Source organism: Tachypleus tridentatus, chromosome 10 (genome assembly GCF_004210375.1).
Source record: "Tachypleus tridentatus isolate NWPU-2018 chromosome 10, ASM421037v1, whole genome shotgun sequence".
In the NCBI taxonomy this organism is placed as follows: Eukaryota; Metazoa; Arthropoda; class Merostomata; order Xiphosura; family Limulidae; genus Tachypleus; species Tachypleus tridentatus.
In genome coordinates, this window is record NC_134834.1 from 46,596,807 (window position 1) to 46,619,052 (window position 22,246).

The 22,246-nt window shown below is 34.0% G+C and overlaps 2 protein-coding genes across 2 annotated transcripts in view; one reads left to right on the forward strand and one right to left on the reverse strand.

Moving 5' to 3' along the window:
- Nucleotides 1–1,731: 1,731 nt before the first annotated feature.
- LOC143229195 (glucoside xylosyltransferase 2-like) lies at nucleotides 1,732–20,461 on the reverse strand. The gene is made up of 8 exons (XM_076461170.1): nucleotides 20,360–20,461; nucleotides 19,782–19,896; nucleotides 17,978–18,134; nucleotides 13,249–13,380; nucleotides 11,234–11,429; nucleotides 10,129–10,278; nucleotides 3,102–3,286; nucleotides 1,732–2,329 (listed from the first exon to the last, which is right to left on the reverse strand). Exons 2-8 carry the CDS (start codon nucleotides 19,799–19,801, stop codon nucleotides 2,195–2,197), a joined length of 975 nt encoding a protein of 324 aa, XP_076317285.1. The 5' UTR covers nucleotides 19,802–19,896; nucleotides 20,360–20,461; the 3' UTR covers nucleotides 1,732–2,194.
- The window catches only part of LOC143228346 (uncharacterized), a 51,497-nt gene continuing 49,244 nt past the window's right edge, over nucleotides 19,994–22,246 (forward strand). Inside the window, exon 1 of the mRNA XM_076459615.1 lies at nucleotides 19,994–20,172. The gene's annotated coding sequence lies outside the window, so the exon portion shown is untranslated. The remainder of the gene's footprint in view (nucleotides 20,173–22,246) is intronic.

Genomic DNA, 22,246 nt, shown 5'->3' on the forward strand with positions numbered 1-22,246 from the left:
CTATGTTTATGAGTGGATGCTTCTACCAATAGGTCACCAGAACGAAGGTTTTTAACTGACTTAGGAGAGCCAGCAAACCCCGCTAGTCCTTTCTGAATAAAAAAGGGAAACATTTGCTGTAAAGATTTGTCTGAAAGAGAATCTAGTATCAGAAAATGAGGTACAGGTGTTGAAGTGGTTGAAGATTACTGCTCAGAATCTTCAAGATGAAGTCGTTTTCTTACGATCTGTTTTTCACTATTTTATTTTGATTTTTATTTGGGAGAGCCATGATAAAGAAAGAATACTTTGGTGCCCACTCACCAAGGAGCCTTACGAGGGGACTCACTACAATGCCAAACAAGGACATTGCAGCAATGTCCGGGTTTTTTTAACACTATACCCAAACACCAGCATCAGAAATAATATCCGTAATACCTGTTGGAAACGTCCAACACTGGTACTTGGTTGACCATAGCTCAAGTGGACCAGCCAAGTGACCCTGGGGAACCACCCAAAGGCTGCCCGGCTACAGAAATTCAAGGCAAAGTGGTGTGTTAGGGTTGGACCCCTCAACCACCAAGATCCTCTCCTCCCATTCACGGGTCGCCACGCACGGCAAACACGTGGGTGGATGTTTAGATCCCAGATGAGGCAAACTGAAAAAACAAAATCTTCTCTGGAAGGTACGCTCACCACGTATAGGAATCCACATCGAGAGGTTTTGTAATGGATAATCCTTACAGTCAAGCTAGCTATTCGGTTAAGAGTAGCTGTACAAAAGATGTGGGTAACTTATTGGTTGAGCTATCTCTGTTTATCGACTTTAAAATTAGGGACACTTATACCTGAATCCTAGGATCTCTCACCAGGCAGTTTAGTCAGAGTTTCGTGCGGTACTATTCAGGTTATTAATACCAAATATCTTTATATAAACTAAAGTTGTTTGGAAAACATGTCAAGTTTTTGTATTTAAATTCCACTTGAGCATTTTGTTGTCATTTTTAAAAAGCTTTATGAAGATTTTTTCCTACATTTTCCTAATAAATGGTGAGATCAAATCAATGTGCTCAATATCAGCTAGTAACATTTTACTAGCTTTAGTTTTACTTTTAATATAGACGTATTTCTTCAGTAAAAGATAAAGATAATCAATAAAAATGACGTGTAATATATGTATCTGCAAATAATATTAAATGTGAAACACAAAGTATCTAGTTAATCATAGTAATATATTATTAGTTACTAGAATGTAGGATTTTAAAACATAAAATGTTGATATTTATACTCTTTTGTTTCATACATAGGCGGAGAAAGAGAGTGGTTTGTAGAACAAGAGTTTTTGGCAAAGAGTGATAGTTCAAAAATAAATAGTTACTACAGAAGATTATTTGTATATATATATTTAAAAGGTGGAAAATACAATCTCAGGTACTGTCAAAATTAACCACTTTTAGTGAAAATTAGCTCATCTATCCTCCCACCGAAACACGTTATGTCTTTGCTACTCATTTCGCTTTCTTCCAGTGCTGAAGAAGAATATTTAATTTATTAAAATTTATTTAAGAACAAATAAGTCAGAATTGTACAGATGATTAAGATTGTTTTCTGTCATGGGAAGATACAAAATGTTATCTTATTATGTTGGTCATGAATTAATCTCTTTTGTAATTCGTCTTTTCCTGTATGATTCTTTTTATGTTACAATAATTACATTGATTCGTGTGACATAAGATAGATTTGGAATTTGTATAAGCCTTTTTACTTCTTTATTTTTAAATCCACGATAAATAGATCCAAGAGCCTTCCTTTTCCGAAATAATTTGTGGATTACCTTGGAAGAGACTTTCCAATTTCACACTTACTTTTCGTATATACCCCAGTGGCTCAGTGATTTGTCTGCGGACTTACAACGCTAAAAACCCGGTTTCGATACCCATGGTGGGCAGAGCATAGAGAGCCCATTGTGTATCTTTGTGCTTAATTCAAAACAACAACAGCTTTTTGAATTTCTAATTAACAAAGCAGAAAAATCAAAATCTTAATGTAAATATTAATTCATTAAAAAACAAGGTATATATTCAGCTGAAGAATAATAAGGATGTCATTAATAGTCAAAACAAATGTTATTGCCAGCATTGTTTTAAAGGAAAGTGTGTAATGATTAACGTGAAGAGTGCAAGTTAAATTTTTATTATTAATTTTAAAACATGCATTAAATTAAAGGCGTTCCAATAGCTTTGGTGAAAACTTCTTTATACTGGTGGCAAAATGTCCATCTCCGTGCTTGAGTTATTGCGTGTTGAATAGGTTCCAATAAAAAGGTTCGGGCGTCTGTATCCAGTTGAAACTGTAGAGACAGTAAAAACACTCAGGTAAAGGCTTTATCATTTGAATTACTTTTTTTGAAGAAGAAGAAATTTCGATTATTGTTTCTGAGAAAAGCGTACAAGACTGGTCATTTCCTACAATAACAATTAACTGGATATAGAGTCCTATTTTTCAAGTAAATTATCCCCATGTTTAATTGTAAACCCCTGAAGCTTATTTTGTTACTATAGCTTTTATACTTCTACATTCTTCCAAATAAATGTTTTATTCAGTATAATCTATTATTTCACTGAATAATAATACCTTGTATGTGAAAGAAGGAATAAAAAAAAAACATTTTAAATGAACATTTTCTCTGTCGTTCTTGCTTTTGAAACATTTTATGTGCAGCATATATTTCACATTTTTCTAATAACTGATAAATCTTTTATAATGTGCATTTCATATAAGCGAGTTTGAATGTAAGGGTTCTACTTGACTGGGTGTTGTGTTGTGGTTAATGTGCCAGTGTGTGAATCTGAGTCGGTAGTGAGTGCTACCTTTCATTTAGTCTATCAATTTAAAATTAAGGATGTCTAGCTTTATGTAGCTTTGCGCAAATATCAGAAACAAAGATGCTTTATTTGCGGATACCAATTTGATGTTTATTTGGAAATTTCTCACTTATGTCGTTGTAACTGAAAAAATATGATCATTACAGGTGTTTTATATTCACAAATAAAACATCACTGGACTTCATTATACCTAACAACGGTTTGAACGTAACTACATTAGAATTCAATAAATCTTACCTCCTGAAAACAGTGGTGAATAAATCCTGCTAAAGTATGATAGTTTGAAGACGATTTTCGGTGAAACACCCCTGCTATTCCGTGAATCAGGTACACACCAACTTGTTCAGCTGAGAGACAACGCTCTGCATCAATACAGTGATTTGTCCGGTAGTTCCATTCACAGGGATAGATGTAAGCCAAGTCTAATAGTGATTAACACAATCAATTGTATCTTTTGTGTGGGACTTAATAATTTACTTCTGTTAATTCCACTTCTATCTTCTCTAAAAATGGTTTAAAAGACAGGAAATCATTCAGTGACTCAGCGATGAGTCTGAAGACTTATAGTGCTAAAAGCCGAAATTTGATATCCTTGACACGCTGTTGGATGTGTAATACTGTTTAGTATAAGTGTTAGTATTTAGTTTATGTTGTGACTAAACATTTAATGATTGTTTAGATTTCATAACAAAATGTTGGAGGTTGATTGTTTTAAAAGCAATAGTTATGACAAATTTGTTTCGTAACTCGGTACGAGTCGTGAATTTTACATACAGTTTAATTGCTGTAGTAATGTAGACGTCATCTATCTCGAAGCTCTAAATTTTTCTCGCTATGTGAATATTGTTAAGTCATAGCGTCTCGTTTGTAGAAGGTTCGAGGTCTCAGCTGGGCAATATATATAGACGACCAAGTGAATGCAAGGTGAGAGATAATTAGACAGATCTAAAATGGGTGAGTAGCAATTTAGCCGTGATGGACGATTTCTGAAGTTAGTGAAAACGTTATGTTAGTGAAAGTGAACAGCCGTGTGGCTGTTAGTTTAACCGTAACAAGCAATATTTAAAGTGAGGAACACAGAGATATTTTAATAATAGAGACAAAAGAGAATATTATGTCTTGTCAAAGAATGTTCTAAGATAATGTAACAAGTCTGTTTTGACGAAAAGAAGACATTAAAAGTTTTGGACACGACTGTGGTAAGCCATGGGTAACGTAAGTTACAATCGCAGATTGTACTGTGATAAAGAAGAGAGAAGAAATAATTTGTTTGTTAATTGGATTCTAAAGTAACTGAACTAGCCAGTGTGGTCTTTTAAAGTAAAAAATATATTTAACACTCTGTAAGAGAAGACATAATTCTTGTAAATTGAGTTCTAAAGTAATTGAATCGGCCCGTGTGGATTTTTGACATGGATACATAGCCCATTGTGTTGCTTTATGTTTAACAACAGAACAAACAAGTACAGTTTTAAGTGCAATTACACTAGTATGTTTATTAATAAATTTTAAGACTGAAACACAGTAGAAACATCGCATATATGCAATTCTTTTTTATAATCAAATCGACTCCTAATCTGAGGGTCGTGGGTTCGAATCCCTGTCACACCAAACTCACTTGCCCTTTCAGCTATGAGATCGTTATAATGTGACAACCAATCCCATTATTCGTTGGTAAAAGAGTAACCCAAGAGTTGGCAGTGGGTGGTGGTGACTATCTGCCTTCCCTCTAGTCTTACACCGTTAAATAAGGATCGGCTATCGCAGATAGCCCTCGTGTAGCTTTGCGCGAATTTCAAAACCAAACCAATTATGATCAGATCTACACATTTATAAATATTCTAGCGTATTATACTACACAGTATTTGTTGCAAATTTAAACACTCGGTCTGGCGTATCTTTATGGTTAGAATCACAGACTGTGGATTCAGATATTTATGTTTCACGACTCTCTTTGCAGTCGAGGGTGAGTCTTAAGAATAACAGTCAAATCACATTATTAGACCAGCCAATACTCTAGTCTATCATTTCAAATTAACGATGGCTATGCACAGTTAGGACTTCTTATCTATAGCTTTGTGTAAAATCTCCAAATAAACATACATATAATACACCCATAAACTTTAATATTTTGTAAGGCATAACAAATCACAGTGAGTTTTTACACACTTAACTCCAATGAGCCAGAGGATAACTTTTCAAATAAGGAAATCTTTACTATTTCTCAAAGAAATGAAAAAACTTTAAAACTTACACAGCAACAAGCTTCAAAACTGCCCCCCCCAAGCCAATAATATCTTCATCTGCAAGGCGAAGATCGTAGTTATGAAAGAGAACCCAAAAAACGGATTTATCTTTATAAGTTTATTTCAGTTTGATGCATGTGACGTATTTTATTGAATGTGTATTGCACAAGTTTCAACTGTTCTCTAAATTTGTAGCAGATTCTTCAGAGTAACAATCAACAATATTTTTTTACGAAAACGTTAGTATATCTTCGAACATTTGTGAGCTACAGTCAATATACTATAAGCCTCAGAAACTATAATTATGATTAACGCTTGTTTATCGGGAAACTATAGAATTTAACCAGGAACATTTATAGATTTGAAACATAATGAACCGTTCAACTACAGCGAGTTAATTTTGGACATTAGCATTTCTACGAGATCGTTAAATATCGTCCTCAAAAACGGTATGATCATGATAAAATTGAAACCACCAAATGTGCCAGATTCACTGGATTGGGCTGTAGTTGATCAAACTGTTGTTTCAAAAGCATCTTATTTTAATACATTGATTTTGATATAAGTGATCCATTGACTCCCCATGGGAGGTAATTTATGAGTTAATAAGACATGTGACAAAATTATGAGACATTTCTTTTCGCTAAAAATTAGGTAAGGTGTTTCCAAGTTTTGTAAAACTTGTCAACTGGTCGGAAAACCTAACCAGAAAATTCTTGTTACTCCTTTGAAACCTATCCCAGCTTTCAGAGACCCATTCAGTCGTGTGATTATTGACTATGTTGAGCCTTTCCCAAAAAGCTTGATCAGGGAACCAGTATTTGTTGACTAACGTGCGCATCCACGAGATTTCTTGAAGAAATCCCCTTAACAAACATTTCAACCAAAAAACATTTCTAATGCTTTGATTAATTTCTTTATTTTTGTTGGCTTGCCCAAAGAAGCTTAGTGTGATCGGAGATTAAATTTTATGCATGGGTTATTTCAACAGGTTGTTTACCAGCTTGGTGTTAAACAAATGAAATCTAGTGCGTACCATTCCGAATCGCAGATATTCTATTCTATTCTGAGAAACATGATGCAGACTTACTGTCTCGATAATGAGAAGGATTGGGATGAGGTAGTTATTTGCTGTTCGTGAGTCAGTTCAGGATACGTTAGGGTCTAATCCGTTCGAATTGGTGTTTGGCTTTACAGTGCATGATCCTTTCAAGTTGCTGAAGGAACAATGGTTGCAAGATGATCTGAAAGAAATGCACTTACTGGATTAAGTTTCCAAGTTTCTGTCCAAATTGTTACGTGCTTGTGAAATGATTCGAGAAAATTTGAAGTTATTCGAAGCTAGAATGAAAGACGTTTATGACCACAAGAATGAAAAGCGTAAATTCCGTCCTGGTGACATGGTATTAGTGTTGTTATCTACTATGAACATCTATTCAAAACTAAGTACCATGGTTCCTATGAGGGTATTGGGAATATCAGTGACACATACTATGTTGTAAAAACGCCCGATCTTCGAAAGGTTACCCAGCTGTATCATATCAGTATGACGAAGCCTTATCAGATTCGAGATGCATCTAAAGCATTTTAATTGTTAAGTATTCTTCTGATATTGATGACAGTCTCTTTGACTCAGACATCCGTAAATTTAAAAATATTGGAGATGAATACAACGTCAAAGTAAATAATTCTGACATTCTGGCCAATCTTGATCCAAAAATCGATAAATTGCCTCAAGAACAGAAAAATCAACTCGTTAGTTTACTGATTGAATATGAGTGTATATTTCCAGACGTTCCTAATCAAACCAACATTCTTGTTCATGACGGTAATATAAGTGATGCTTCTCCTGTGAAAAACATCTTTATCATGTAAATCCAATCAAGGCTTGCGTAAAGTGATACCTTGTATGCTGGAGAATGGCATTATAGAACCCAATAAGAGTGACTGGTCTTCACCTTGTTTGTTGGTTCCTAAATCTGGTTCGTTTAGAATCTGTAACGTACGTAACATATAAATCGGAGACTCATCCGTGGTAAATTATAAGTAACAGTCCCTTTTCCAAAAAACTGTAATCATGTGTAGCTGGGTATATCTCTCGGTCACGTTAAAAACATAATATACATAGATTTATAGTTGACAAAGGCTCAAAACACCAATCGTTCATAAACTTCCAGCCGTATCACAAAATAAACTATTGTTTATGTATAGATTAATAGATTGTTTTGTTTGTTTTTGAATTGCACGCAAATCTACACGAGAGCTATTTGCGCAGATTGACAGAGAAACTCGCAAAGCAACTCCATTGACAATATACTAACAGTTTCAAAAGTCACTTCTACTGTTCAGACGATTTCGTTCAGGAAACTATTAGACGTAATATTAGGACCGTGCGGAAGACAAAATAAGACATTTCAATAATTTGAATATACAAGTTCTTGAATATAGTAATGGGGTGAGATATGGTGTTTGTGAATTTTTAGTGTCTCTAATACTTTATATATATTTATTTGTACGACGGCTTTTCTACTGAAGCTACCATATCGTATGATAACGATATCATCATAACACACCACACAACTCTGTTCTAAGACCTGTTCTAACACTAGCCTCACTGATATAAGTTGTTGTTGTTGTTTTTTTACAACGAATACAGCGATATAAGAGAATAGTGCATAAAAATTGTCATCAGATTGAGGTCTTTAAGTGAGTGAGAATGCAATTTCAGGAACAGCACATAGCCTAAAACATCTTCCTTTTGAAGTGTTTAAACCTCAGTATTTTTGTTTATTTCCCCGAGGCGGGAAGAGTACAAATAGCCCATTGCGTAGCCTTGTGCTTAATTTCAAACAACCAATCAAACTTATTTTTATCTCCAAAAGCCATACATTTTATGCAGTACTTGTCAGTATTTCTGATCATTATCATAAGTCTTTCTTTATACGCAACAACCATAAACTATTCCTTTTACTTTTCACTACACGTATTATTTTGATGCCTCCAGTGGTATAGCGGTATATCTGCGGACTCCCACCCTTTGAAACCGGGTTTCGATAACCCGGGTAGGCAGACTACAGATAGCCCAGTGTGTAGCTTTGTGCTTAATTCTAAACAGTAAGGCAATCAATCAATCAGTCTTTCACTATATGCATTATTCTGTTGTTCGTTTGATATTTCACTATATGTATAACTTGCATATAGTCCGTTAAAAATGACGGGGTAAGTTATAGACTGGCAATCTCAAAACCCAAACTAAATCAAACAGAGATGTGGATTGACTTGAAGGCAGTTGTATCAAAAAGGAAACAAAATCCGATTGCAGAAGTTAAAACGATATAGGAATGAATACGAATATCTCAGGAAATATGTTAAAAACTGGTTTAAAAATAAAAAATAACACAACATTCTATAAAGAAAGCAAGAGTGGAAATAAAAAATCCTACAATAAGACTGACCAAATACTATTGTGAAAATACATTAGGTTTTGCATGCCATTTTTCATTTTATGCATGTTACGTACTTTAATATGTACCTGCGTATAGCCTATAGGAAATTACGAAGCAAGCACTACCATCCCATTCCATATTATATCCTAACCTTATAATTCATAGCTAATTAAAATAAATAATTTTTACGAAATCAAACTTGGCCCATAAAGACACAGAAAAGCACAGTCGAGGCAGTCAAACGTTGGTAAATTCCTTTGAGTCAATTAAAATAAAGATAATTCGTAAAATGAATTCATGGTTTAGTCATAGAATGATTATTGTTAACAATCAATTAGAGTATTAACTTCTAATATATAAAACGTCAGTGCGTTATAATAACACTACGCTCCAACAATAACTTTCATATCATATTGGGAACAAAAGTATAACCTAATATTGTTGTTACTCTATGTACTGACAGTATTAACCGAAATGTAAAGACAACAAAACTGGAAAAAATATTTGTTGATTTTTTTCATTTAGAGTCTCGGCTGATCAAAGAAGTTTGTTTTTGTATATTAAAAACGTTGGTGATACGACACATACAGCTTAATTCAGAAACGATTTAAGTTTAAAATTTAATTTACTTTTAATTTCATAATAAACTTTATGCACTTAGGTCTAGTCTGGGTGATCCCACACTACGTCTTTACTTTAGGCTTATTACACCAACACTCACGACACTTATGAGGTTTTATTCCCACCCCACCCTTTACGGCCTTCATACACTCCGCCACTAAAATCGTAATGGGTTGACAGTAATCGAACTATTCTATCTGATTAACTGCATTTTGTCTTTTATGACTTCTCCTATTTCGAAAATTCAGGCGTGACGTCACATACACTTGCTTTCATGCAGGTTAGATTTGTGTTAACTTTATCATTAAGCCTGGCAACGCCAGATGGTTAAATCACTCGAATCTTAATCCGAGGGGAGCGGGTTCGAATTCCCGTCACACCGAACATGCTCGCCCTTTCAGCCGTGAGGGCGTTATAATTTGACGGTGAATCCCACTATTCATTGATAAAAGAGTAGCCCAAGAGTTGGCGGTAGGTAGTGATGACTAGCTGTCTTCCCTCTAGTCTTACACTGCAAAATTAGGGACGCCTAGCGCAGATAGCCCTCGTGCAGCTTAACGCAAAATTCAAAAACAAAACAAACAAACTCTATCTATATGTATTATTTTCATATTTGTGTTAACTTTCACCACATTTATTGCTTTGATATTTGTATTAGCTTTTAAATTTTGTGTTATTTTGATATTTGTGTTAACTTTTAACATATGTATTATTTTATAACTCATGGATTTTCACTATGTGTATTATTTGATATTCATGTTAACTTACACTGTATTGTGTTCAGTAATATATGTATATATTTATATTTTGTATTATATTTTAATATTTATATATACCTTCAGTATATGTTCTATTTTAATGCTACTGATAATTTTCAGATGTTTAAGATTGTTCTCTACATCCACATTTTATATATGTACCATAATCATGCAGAGGAGGAGCTCCACGTACCTGGACGACGACCGTAAAAGATGCTGACAACATCTTGATCTCCAAAGTCAATATACTCTCCATATTGATCATAAATATGTAGAACCTCTCGAGTAAAGTTATGTTGTCGTAGCCGTGTTAGGTTCATCAACCAGATTCCACCATTTACTCCTAAAAAAAAAAAAAAAAGAGTGAAAATAATTATTCTTAATATTTCTAACATAGGAACATTTTGAGTGTCATGTCAAGCTATGATATATAGTGTTTGATTTGAATGAAAACAATTGCGTTTAATAATCGTAATGTAGAGTTTTTTGAAGGAGTCATGTCAAGTTGTTATATTGTGTTTGATTCAAGTGAAACAATTATTCTTAATATTTGTAATGAAGATTATTTTTTCGAAAAAGTCATGTCAAATTGCTATATAGCGTTTGATCCGAATGAAAACATTTGTTCGTAATAATCATGATATAGAAATTTATCGAAAAAGTCTATCTAGTTGGTCTTAATAATGTAATGATCTATCGAAGAAGTCATGTAATATTTCTGGATAGTGTTGGATCATGCAAGGATAAATTTCGCTGGCTAATCGGTACTGAATACCTGAAGTTATTTTTTAAGACGGTACTAGTACCGGGAATTATTTGAGTTGCTTTTTATGTTTACACGTTACAGGTACACTTCACTCAGTTGAGTACCTTACTATTTTGTTTTTATGTTTACACGTTACAGGTACACTTCACTCAGTTGAGTACCTTACTATTTTGTTGAGAATTTCACCACCGATGTACACAATTACAAAAGTTGACAATCAGGTAATCCACTGCAGTTGTTTCTTATTATAGTACTACTATATATATGGAATGCGATGGGGAAATTTAAAGTTTATATAATCTGTTTGTTTCGTGCTAAAATATGATATTTCATTGAATAGAACACAGTTTTTTCTAATAATATACAGATATAACAATGTTCATCCTGATAACACAACACTTACACTTGTATTGAGATATAATGACGACTTTCAGTCATTTGATAATATTCATTGAATGCTAGTGTGATACTATAACGGTATAATTATGATTACAAATAACCTTCTACGTACAGTATATTGGAAATAAGGTACCTTTATCCTCGTATATTTTGAATGCTGACACATGGTTTGGATACCAGCCAAGGGTAGCAGATGGTGTCTCCTCAGAAAGGCCCATCAGTTGAAATGGTCTCATTTGGTACAGGTGAGCCCAAAATCCCTTTGGTGATCTGAGAAACAAGACGTCTGTGTCTAAAACTAACACAGCATCTAACTCGGTTAGGAGGTCCTGTAATTGCACATTAAAAAGCTATAGTGCAGATTTCATATTTGCTATATTCTAGCCAAAACAAATATTTAATAATTAAATTTATATTAAGAATACGAAAAATTCAAAGATTATTTTATATATGAAATCTATATTACTAAAATATTATTAAGTTTTTTGTCACATTTTGGAACACAAGCAAAGCAAAAGGTTTCGACACATTTGTTACGTTTGTTGATGTTCTTCATCAACTTAACGGGTATTGTCATCATGATGTCTTCAAAATATTCAGTGTAAGCCTTCATGAAATCTATATTATGCTTTAAGTTTTCAATGTTATATAATATTTTATGTATTAAAGATACACTGCATGGCCAAAAGTATGTGAACACCCGACCATCACATCCATATGTGCTTGTTGAACAACTCATTCCAAAACCATGGGCATTAATATGGAGACGGTCCCCCTTTGGTGCTATAACAGTCTCCACTCTTCTGGGAAGGCTTTTCACTAGATTTTGGAACATGGCTTTAGGGAGTTGCTCCGATTCAACCACAAGAGCATTAGTGACGTCGAGCACTAATGTCGGGCGAGAAGGCCTGGCTCGCAGTCGGCGTTTCAGTTCATCAAAGGTGTTTGATGGGATTGAGATCAGGACTCTGTGCAGGCCAATCAAGTTCTTCCACACCAACCTTGGCAAAGCATGTTTTTATGGACCTCGCTTTGTGGACGGGGGCATTGTCATGCTTAAACAAAAAGGACCTTCCTCATACTGTTAACACAAAGTTAGAAGCACACAATTATCTAGAATGTCATTGTATGTTGTAGCATTAAGAGTTTCTTTCACTGGATCTAAAGAACCTAGCCCAAATCGTGAAAAACAGCCCCAGACCATTATTCCTCCTTCACAAAACTTTACAGTTGGCATTATGCATTCAGGCAGGTACCGTTCTCCTGGAATCCGACAAACAACAGATTCATCCGTCAGATTGCCAGATAGTGAAGCGTGACTCATCACTCCAGAGAACGCATTTACACTGCTCTAGAGTCCAATGGCGGTGTGCTTTACACCACCCCAACTGATGCTTGGCATTGTGCATGGTGATCTTAGGCTTGTGTGTGACTACTCGGCTATGGAAACCCATTTCATGAAGCTCCCGAGGCAGTTTGGAACTCGGTAGTGGGTGTTGCAACTGTGGACAGACGATTTTTACAAGTTACACGTTTCATCATTCTGCAGTCCCGTTCTGTAAGCTTGTGTGGCCTATCACTTCGTGGCTAAGCTGTTGTTGTTCCTTGACGTTTTCACTTCACAATAACAGCACTTGCAGTTGAACAGGGTAGCTCTAGCAGGGAAGAAATTTGACCAACTGACTTGTTGGAAAGGTGGCAACCCATGACAGTGTCACGTTAAAATCACTGAGCTTTTTAGTACGACCCATTCTACTGCCAATGTTTGTCTATGGAGATTAAATGACCGTATACTTAATTTTATGCACCTCTTAGCAATGGATGTGGTTGAAATAGCCGAACCCACTAATTAGAAGGGATATCCACATACTTTTGGCCATGCAGTGTATGTTTTTGAGGTGGAAATTTTTAATTTTATAAATAAATGGCACATTTATTTCTTTTGGTACATTATTAGTTTCAAGATGTAATTTAATTTTTTCAGTAACTGTTTAAAATATTATAAAATTTATAGACGAATTACATCACTAAAATACAAATGTCTTTCAAAATATATTACAACTAAAAGTTTTAGTATGTCTCATTAAAATGTATTATAACCTTTTATTAGTTTTGATTTACTCACGTCGACGTACGAAAGAAATTTACCGGAAGGAACAACTTTAGAGTGGAGCATGGTCTGTAGAGCAGCTTCCAGCTGGACTCATTCGCACTAGCAGGATAGCTGGCTAACCGAAAAGTATAGGAAATATTTGGTTGCAAGCTTTGCCAAATTTTGAGCTGTAAGAAATACACAGATTAACTAAGCCTAAAACTATAATGCTTCACTTAATAATATAGATGATCTTTATTTATGTATTTTTAAACATTACACTTAAAACATATTTGCAAACTAGATCTACAATGAATTGTAGCATATTGCATTAGAGTAATTGTACATAGCCATCTTACTTCAACAGTTTAACGTAATGGTGAGAGTAATAACCAGATATTAAAAATTACGGGATTTCTCTGGATCTGAAATCTGTAATTTGTTCTGGATAGTTTAAAAACTTAAGGGTTGTTGTTGTTTTGAATTAAGCACAAAGCTACACAATGGACTATATGTGCTCTGCCCACCACAGGTATCGAAACACTGTTTTTAGCGTTGTAAGTCCGCAGACATACCGCTGAGCCACTGGGGGGCAAAACTTAAGGGAGAAGGCACTGAAATTTAAATTTTGCCTATATTTGACTGTCGCAGTCAACTACAATTCTCTCCCCTGATCTCATCCAAGACAGTAGCTTCAACGATGTATAAATTGTTATCTTCCAGAACGCTCCAATCATGAACAAGATTCACAATGTTTTTACTTTTTATTTCAAGAAGTTGAGCACCGGCAGTAACATACATAGAATAACAATACAATAGCATATGATAAAGTGGTTAGAATAGGATACATGAATCACACAAGATATCAGAAAGAAATGCCACAAGTAAGTTTTCGAAAAATAAGTTGTAATGACAACAAACCAAATTTTTTAAAAGGATGATATGTTGTTATTTTCTTTAAATCTTCTACGTGTTTTGATAGAAACAAAATAGCTGGCACACGCCATTTCGTGCAAGCCTGATTAACCATAGACACTACAAAAACAGCAAATTACTTGTAAACATAATGAGATGCTCGTACAACAAAGACTTACTACATCAATTCTGTGTCAGCTGCTATGGCTGGCACTTCTCTATCACTGCCTGTGCTCATTTTTCTTTTAAAAAAGCTTTCATTTGTCGTGGTCCTGAACAGAAGCTGCTAATTCGGTTTTCGTGCAGACTGAAGGAACATAATGTTTGAATGTCTTACTCGGGTAGATTTGAAAGAGAGAAAAAGGAAAACATTTAGAAGATGTTTTTGTAGAGTTGATATAAAAGACAAGGGAATTATGATCTAGATTAGTCTAACAAAGCTAATAAATTGGATATAAAGCTTGTGATATTTGAAAAACATCTTACTAAGTTGGATAATGAGAAAAATATTCAAGTAAAAAGATGTAGACATATGCTTTGCTGTTTTTAGAAATGAGTTGTGGATCGAAGTGCGAATTCTGGGATAAATTGTTGATTACTGACTACAGAAAATATAAATTTCAGCATATGATGCTATGATGGGAATTTAGTGATAGTAAAAGTTAAACACATGGTAAAATTATTGTTCTTTTATTAATTGTTCTGACAGGGATAAAACAACCAAACAGACACACGATAAGTTTACTGACAGGGATACAATAGCCGATAAACACAAGGTAAGTTTATTCTTCGTCTGTTATTTATTATCTGATATGGTTAATTTTTATTATTTGTTTTCTGTATTACAAATGCGGTAAAATTTGTAAATTTTTGTTTGCCTTCTATCTAATATGTATAAAACTGATATTATTTTTTCTCTACTATTTGTCTATTATATAATACTAACCCGCTATATTTTTCTTGGTTGCATCCTTTCATTCCTATGCCATATCTAATAAAGGGATGGTACAAATGTATTATTATTATTATATAATACCTCATAGTAACACGATAATGTTTTCTCTATTAATTGTATTTCATAACATATTTAATAAGCGCGAAATGTATTATTTGATAATACATAGAGATATGGGGAAGTTTATTATATTGTTTGCCTATTGTTTCAGAACATATATATTAGACATCAGGCGAATACTTCAGTCCCTTCTGTGGCACAGCGGGATGTCTGCAGACTTATCATACTAGAAATCAGGATAGCTCACTCTGTAGCTTTTGTGATTAACTTCAAACAAATGAAGTTGTAGCTTTGGCTAAAAGTCTATCTATTTCGATAATGACGAAGCGTATAATATTTAGCAGTTCCATTTTTATTGCTTGTGATATTGGTACTAAATACCCAAAACAGCTCGAACAATACAAGGCCGTTATCTTACAAAGTATGGTAAGTTTTATATTTGAAAAATGATGTTTTGTTAGTAGTTGCTACTCATTTATTATGAATGTTGGCAGTTTTGGTAGAACCCGTAATGATAATTTACTATTTTCACCAGAGGACACGTGGTTCTCTACTCCGTGAATTGCTTTTTTATTGTTATGTGATTCCCATTACTAAAAGACCTGGTTTTATTTTTTGATGGATAATTCAAAAGCTACTTTGTTTTAACATTTTTAGTCCACTGTTGTTTTTTTGTTGTTGTTTTTTTGCCGTCTCCATAGTTTCCTTGTTTGAAGATCTAAATGAGTAGGACATCTTTCCTTGATTTGTAGAAGAAAGCTAAGGATGACGGAGTAAATAAGTTTCATCTATAACAGACATTGCCAGTTCCAGTTTAATGTGAATCAAGACAGGGAGAGTCCCAGCGTACGTTTAAAACTACTTTTTAGCTTTATGACTTATGAAAAGGTGTCCCATGGAATCGAGATGACTTATATAAGACTTGCTAAACTTTACATCTTTAGTTATCTTTCGAAGTTTAAGCCATTAGAACTAACAAGTCCAGCTGGTTGACAACAGGATTGTTCTAGTTCTGGGAGGACTATTGTAGATGATGGCTGAATAAATCATGTCGTGATTTGTTTAAGATTGGATATCGGAGCTGAGAAACTATGTTTGAACTCCGCATCATTTTGACTACTAAATTAAATGCTTAACCACACTTAATATAATAATAGATAGGCAAGGGTTTAACTCTGCATTTTAAAATATTATATGAAAAAGTGGATAATAAACACACTAGTAGATCGCTCTTCAATTAAAATAAACAACAAATGTGAAATTAGAAATAATTTTGAATGAAAATTTGTTCACTGAATACAATCAATAAAAGTTTCACAACTTATTGCTAGTTATAGTCCATGGATCATCAGTACCTTGAAATTAAAAGTGCTCAGTGTTAAAATCTCATTCACTAAACTTGTATAAAAGAGTCATACTTGATGAAAGAAATACTCATTAAGTTTAATAACTACCTGGCATTAATGCAGTTTCTATACCTTCGGTGAACACTTCTGATAAGTAGCGCAATGATACGAGGGATCTTGCCAACTTTTCAATCAATGTAGATCTTTTCATACTTCTTGACGTCGCATGGTGAGTTAAGGTGTTGATTTACGTGATGTTTAAAGAGGTCTCAAGGTATTTTATGGTAATTCGGTCAGGTTATCTTTCTTATTATTCTATGATCACTATATTAATTATTGTTGTCGTTCATGGAAAGAGAGAGAGAGAGGCTTGCATGTCCATTCACACAAATATTCCCCGAAAACATAACTGAATCACCACGAAAACGGTAATTTTTAGCGATACGGCAGTGAGTGTATCGACTATCTCTCTTCTTTCCAACACCAACCTCTCGAAACAGAAACTCTGGACTTATTTGCGAAGGATTGTAAATGTCCAATAGCGTGTTGCTGGTGTAATATTTTGAACAAAAAGACACGGCAACGTTGTGTGGTAGCTGTAGGGCTGAAAGAAGTATTTTCGATCTTATGCTAGTCTATGAGTTCTGTTCGTTGCAGTTTAGTTATGACATTCACTTCACTTTCTGTCCTGAAATACAAATTAAGTCCATAGGCAATATGTTTCTGAGATACTGGTCATTACATGGCATTGTTGATCTCTCACATCCTATTTCAGACCGTCTAATGTACGGAACACATTTTATTCAGTGGGTCTACAACCTTATCACTGTGAAAGTAGATAAATATATCTCATTTCTTGTTGTTGTTGTTTTTAAACCCTTTTACGTAAATAATAACCAAATAACATTCAATCAGTAACAAGTTAAACCTGAAAAAAAAATGTGTCATCTTTACATGAGGATAACGTTGTCTAACAGGGCACGTGAATTAACCGTATACGAATTTTGAAGGCCCGGCATGGCCAGGTGGTTAGGGCGTTCAATTCGTAAACCGAGGGTCACATGCTCAAATCATGCTCGCCTTTTCAGCCGTGGGGGAATTATAACGTTATGGTCAATCCCATTATTCGTTGGTAAAATAGTAGTCCAAGAGTTGGCGGTGGGTGGGGATGACTCTTTGCCTTCCCTCTATTCTTACACTGCTAAATTAGGGATGGTTAGCAGAGATAGCCTTCTTGTAGCTTTGCGCGAAATCAAAAACAACAAATAAATGAATTTTGAAAATGCTTATGTGTAATTTTCCAGACCACATTAAGTTATTCTTGATTTATTTATTGTAATGCAATAAACAGATGTGTTTTCCAGTTTTGTACAACTCTATAATAAATTAAGTTACATTCAGTCCTAGGTTGTTTGTATACTAGTAAATCAACATTATAATTAACAAAGATTCTTAGTTAATATAGAGTAAAAACGGGAAGAGATTATAAATATAAGCTTCATGTTCTACCTGATGTTCAAGCGGAGGTCTCAGTTCGGGTTCGGTGAAAAAAATAAAGTGCGTTGGAGTATCTGTGAATATGAACACACTCTTAATCATCACTAGAGCTTCTGGTAAGCGATTTCCACATACACTTGTAGCAATATAGACAGTTCCTTCGACAAACCTATGAAATAATATAAGAATTAAATACAAACATATTGCGCAAATAGAAATAAGTAATTAGCGGAATACTCAAACGATAAAACTACGTTACGAAAGGAATAAACAATTAAAATTAAAACATTTTATAGTGATGTTATACAATATCAATCAATTATTCTGTAGGTCGATGATCATGATTCTCAATTGTTCTATATTCTTCGCTGCTTGCACTAACTTTTCTAACCCAACACTATCATATCCAATTGAGTCTTTGCTTGACTCTTCTTTCGGTTTTACATATTCTCTTTTGTGTCAACTCTCAGTTACTCAGCAGTAAGTCTGGAAGATTATAATGCTTTCACATTGTATATCTTTGCGCTTAACAATAACAAACTATAACTTTCCATTATATCTAACAATATACTCTATAGTTATTGTATAACAGTACATAAATTTCCATATTACAGTACACACGCATTGCATATTACGTATTACGATTTAAAACTTGGTTAAATGATAATTTAAATTTATGAGTTAATTAAATGTCGATATTATCAAATTTATAATATTTACCAACAAGACTGATACACAAAGTCTTGTTTTCTTAATAAAATATATATATTTTAATGTACAAACAACAATATAATTTATAATAATGATTTATATACAAAAGTTTTAAAAATTTAAAAAAAAAATTATTGAGTCTTCTGTCCGATCCTGAACTTCTTGAATAATTTATCGAGGATTTAGGACAAGCGAATTAATTTTGAGTTGATATAGATACAATTCACTTAACGGGAAGTAGGCTAGTGTTTTTGTAAACATATTAACGTCTGATGTTAACCCGATAATGTTAAACAGTTGTAATGTTTGTAATGTTCGAAATCTGTAAGTATTTCTGATCAAATATCTTTACATTCCAGATTCATAAGTGTTAATCACAGTTATAGCTTTCAAGGTTTATAGTATACAAACTGTAGCAAAACAACAATATATACTATCTCTTTGTGCGTCGCGTTTGTTTATAAGCGGAAGGCGAGATTTTAGAAATTTCTGCTAAAACAATAATACTGGCGATCACTAGTATATACAAGCACAGTTGATAATCGTTTACAAGTAAAGTCAATAGGCGGGAATTTTGCAATACAGATTTAACAACATTAGTTAAATGTATTTCGAAATATATATTTAACTGAAACAAATATCAATATTGAAATAAATATGTAATAGTAAATCAGCCACACATATCACTGCGTGTAATATTTATGTTCGTGTTTAAAACTTTTTAGATTATTCACAGTGTGTAAACATAAAACTATACACGTAAACTTTTCCTGGTATTTCCAATATATTATAGCATTTTCATAATCACCCATAGCATTCAAATATAAAAACACTTAGGTAAACATGTCCTGATATTCACAGTTATAATATTTTAACAGCTATTAATAGTGTGCAAATATGAAACCAAAACTTGTTCTGATGTTCCTAATGTGTTAAATATTTTACAAAATAATTAATTTACTACGGACATCAACATGGAATTGTCCACGTTTGACAATTCACAGTATCGTTCTAACAGAACTGTACATACTTGCTTTAATACATTGCATTGAACTGTTTTGATGAAAACATGTATCACTTTAATAACTGCTATATTTTTAAATACCTTACTGGAGAGTTCCACATACTTGCCACGTGTACCGCATCATGTTGCTTCGCTGGATTTCTGCATGAAGCTTTCTCAATTTCATTGATTCCATTTCCTTGCCTTTTGAGAATTCCTTTAAGAAAAACAACAGTAAAACTATTAATCAAAGCAGCGTATATAAGAGTTTTGGTTCGTAATCGCAGTCTTCTGGGCCACATTATCACTACAGTAACCGTTCGCCATGAAAGAAGCAAGTTATTTTGGGTTTCAACAAATGGCTTCCTCTCGACGCCATTTCTTATAACAGCTGTTATATTTTTCTTGACGTCATTGTTAGAGCAGCGATATCATGTATATAGTTCAGTTAACGAAGCAGTCTTGACAAGGTAGAGTGTAACCATCTCTACGGGTAGGTATTATTTTTATTTTTCTTAATCTACAACATGAAAATAATAATCTTTACCTCCCTCGCAAAAAACAACAAACAAACTTGCAAGACAAAATACTAAAATGTTTTCGAGAGAAGAGTGAAAGTAATAGAGATCACCCCTTACTAACTAACACTGATTCAGAAGTCTTCATTAAACAACACTAACCAAATATAGTGTGAAAGGCGAATGGTGTTGAAAAAAACAAAAACAAAAAACCAACTGAAATGTCCGTATCAATAAAACTGAAGTCCCGCAAAAAGGTTTGTTTATTTTAAGTTAAGCACAAGGCTACGCAAAAGGCGATGTGTGCTCTGTTTTTCTATTGTTGTAAGTCTGCAGACATTTCGCTGCCCCACTAGAGGGCCTTGCAACTAGGGAAAAAAATGCGTAAAAGAAAATAATTGTCGGTTGAGTGATATATCTCTAAATTTTATAGCTGTAAAATGTTGAAAGTTGAAAGAAACACCTTTCAGAATGTTAGGGTGCTCGTCCAAACATCCTCCATTGGCTACGCCCGTGTTATGTATTTTCACTTTTTTTTTCCAAAAATGTCTAGTATATTAGAAAATTCCTACAAAATGAAGGGTTTGTTGGGTTTTTTTTTAATAACACACAAAGCTTTATAAGGGCTATCTGCGATAGCTGTCCGTAATTTAGTACTGTAAGACTAGAAAGAAAGCACCAAGCCATCACTATCCACCGCGAACTCTTGGGCTTCTCTTTAACCAACGAATAGTGGGATTCAAAGTGATGGGATTTCTTTAATTGCTATTTTGGATGCATTTATAAGAAAAAAAATGAAATTATGCAGATAAGTTAATAGGATATGCTAAGCGCTTAACAAGTAAGGCCGAAGGGTACGTGTCCCCTCTTACGTTTTGTTTTGTTCTCCGTTGGTACGGCGGCAAGTCTACAGATTTCCAACGCTAAAATAAGTGGTTCGATTCCCCTCGGTGGACCCTCGGATAGCTTGATGTGGCTTTGGTATAAGAGAACACACACACTTTTTGTTTTCGTGTAGTTTACATACATTATTGTAAATATGTAAAACGATCAATTTATTACCATACTTTCAAAAAAAGTCAGGCACTATGTTTTTAGTAAAACAACGAAAAATAAAACTAGTTAGCTAGATCCATTTGGAGATGTAAAATATTAAGATAATTTCAATCATATGTATGTGAATAAGTCACTTTTATTTACTAAATAAGAGAATGACTGCATAAACGGATCAATATTTATCAGGATCTAGAATGTTGCTAAAGTTAGAACTGTAAGAGCATGTGTGTTTAGAATTTTCGCGTAAAGCTACATGAGGGCTATCGGCGCTATTTGTCCTTAATTTAGAAGATGAGGCTAGAGAGAAGGCAGCTAGTCATCACCACCCCTCGCCTTCTTTTGGGTCTCTCTTTCACCAACGAACAGTGGGATTGATTGTACCATTATAACGCCTTCACATATGAAAGAGCAAGCATGTTTGGTGTAATGTGGATACGAACCAACAACACTCAGATTAAGAGTCGAGCAACCTAACGACCTGACCATACCGAACCAGAAATGTAAGGAACCTTAGCAACATGTTTGTTGCTCTACCCACAAAAGGAGATATTACTCATTAATCTGATAGACATGTTAAAAGTATATCAGGAAAATAGTTATTTAATTAATGAAGAACAAAAAACAGAAGAATTTAATAATTAGACAAGTTTTTGTTTGCGAAGTCAATAAACTAATTTTCTGTTACCATATGTTTGATTATCTGTGTGAAGTAAAATTACTTATCTCACGAAAGAACAAAACAAAACAAAAGTTTATCAGAAACGTGACATTGTATTTAAAATGGAGAATTTAGTAAATTAATGAATTTTAACTCAAAGCATCACACAACACAGAAATTGCACATTGATCACTACAAAACCCCGACCTTTGAATCCGAGGTAGCAAAAACATTCGCTAAACACTTGGGGGAATGGGTGCTTTAAAATAAGGGTGACGACCAAATCCTAGTATTTGGTGAGACAAAAGTTTTATCACTAGGTTTGGCATTTTGGC

What these genes read in the sequence shown, in the direction of transcription:
- LOC143229195 (XM_076461170.1), bottom strand. Translation starts at nt 19,801, where the DNA reads ATGTGGAACTCTCCAGTAAG. An exon ending in ATGTGGAACTCTCCAGTAAG is followed by an intron (nt 18,135 to 19,781) that starts GTATTTAAAAAT and finishes ATTATTTCATAG; the next exon opens with GTTTGTCGAAGGAACTGTCT. An exon ending in CTTTTACGGTCGTCGTCCAG is followed by an intron (nt 3,287 to 10,128) that starts GTACGTGGAGCT and finishes AATCACTATTAG; the next exon opens with ACTTGGCTTACATCTATCCC.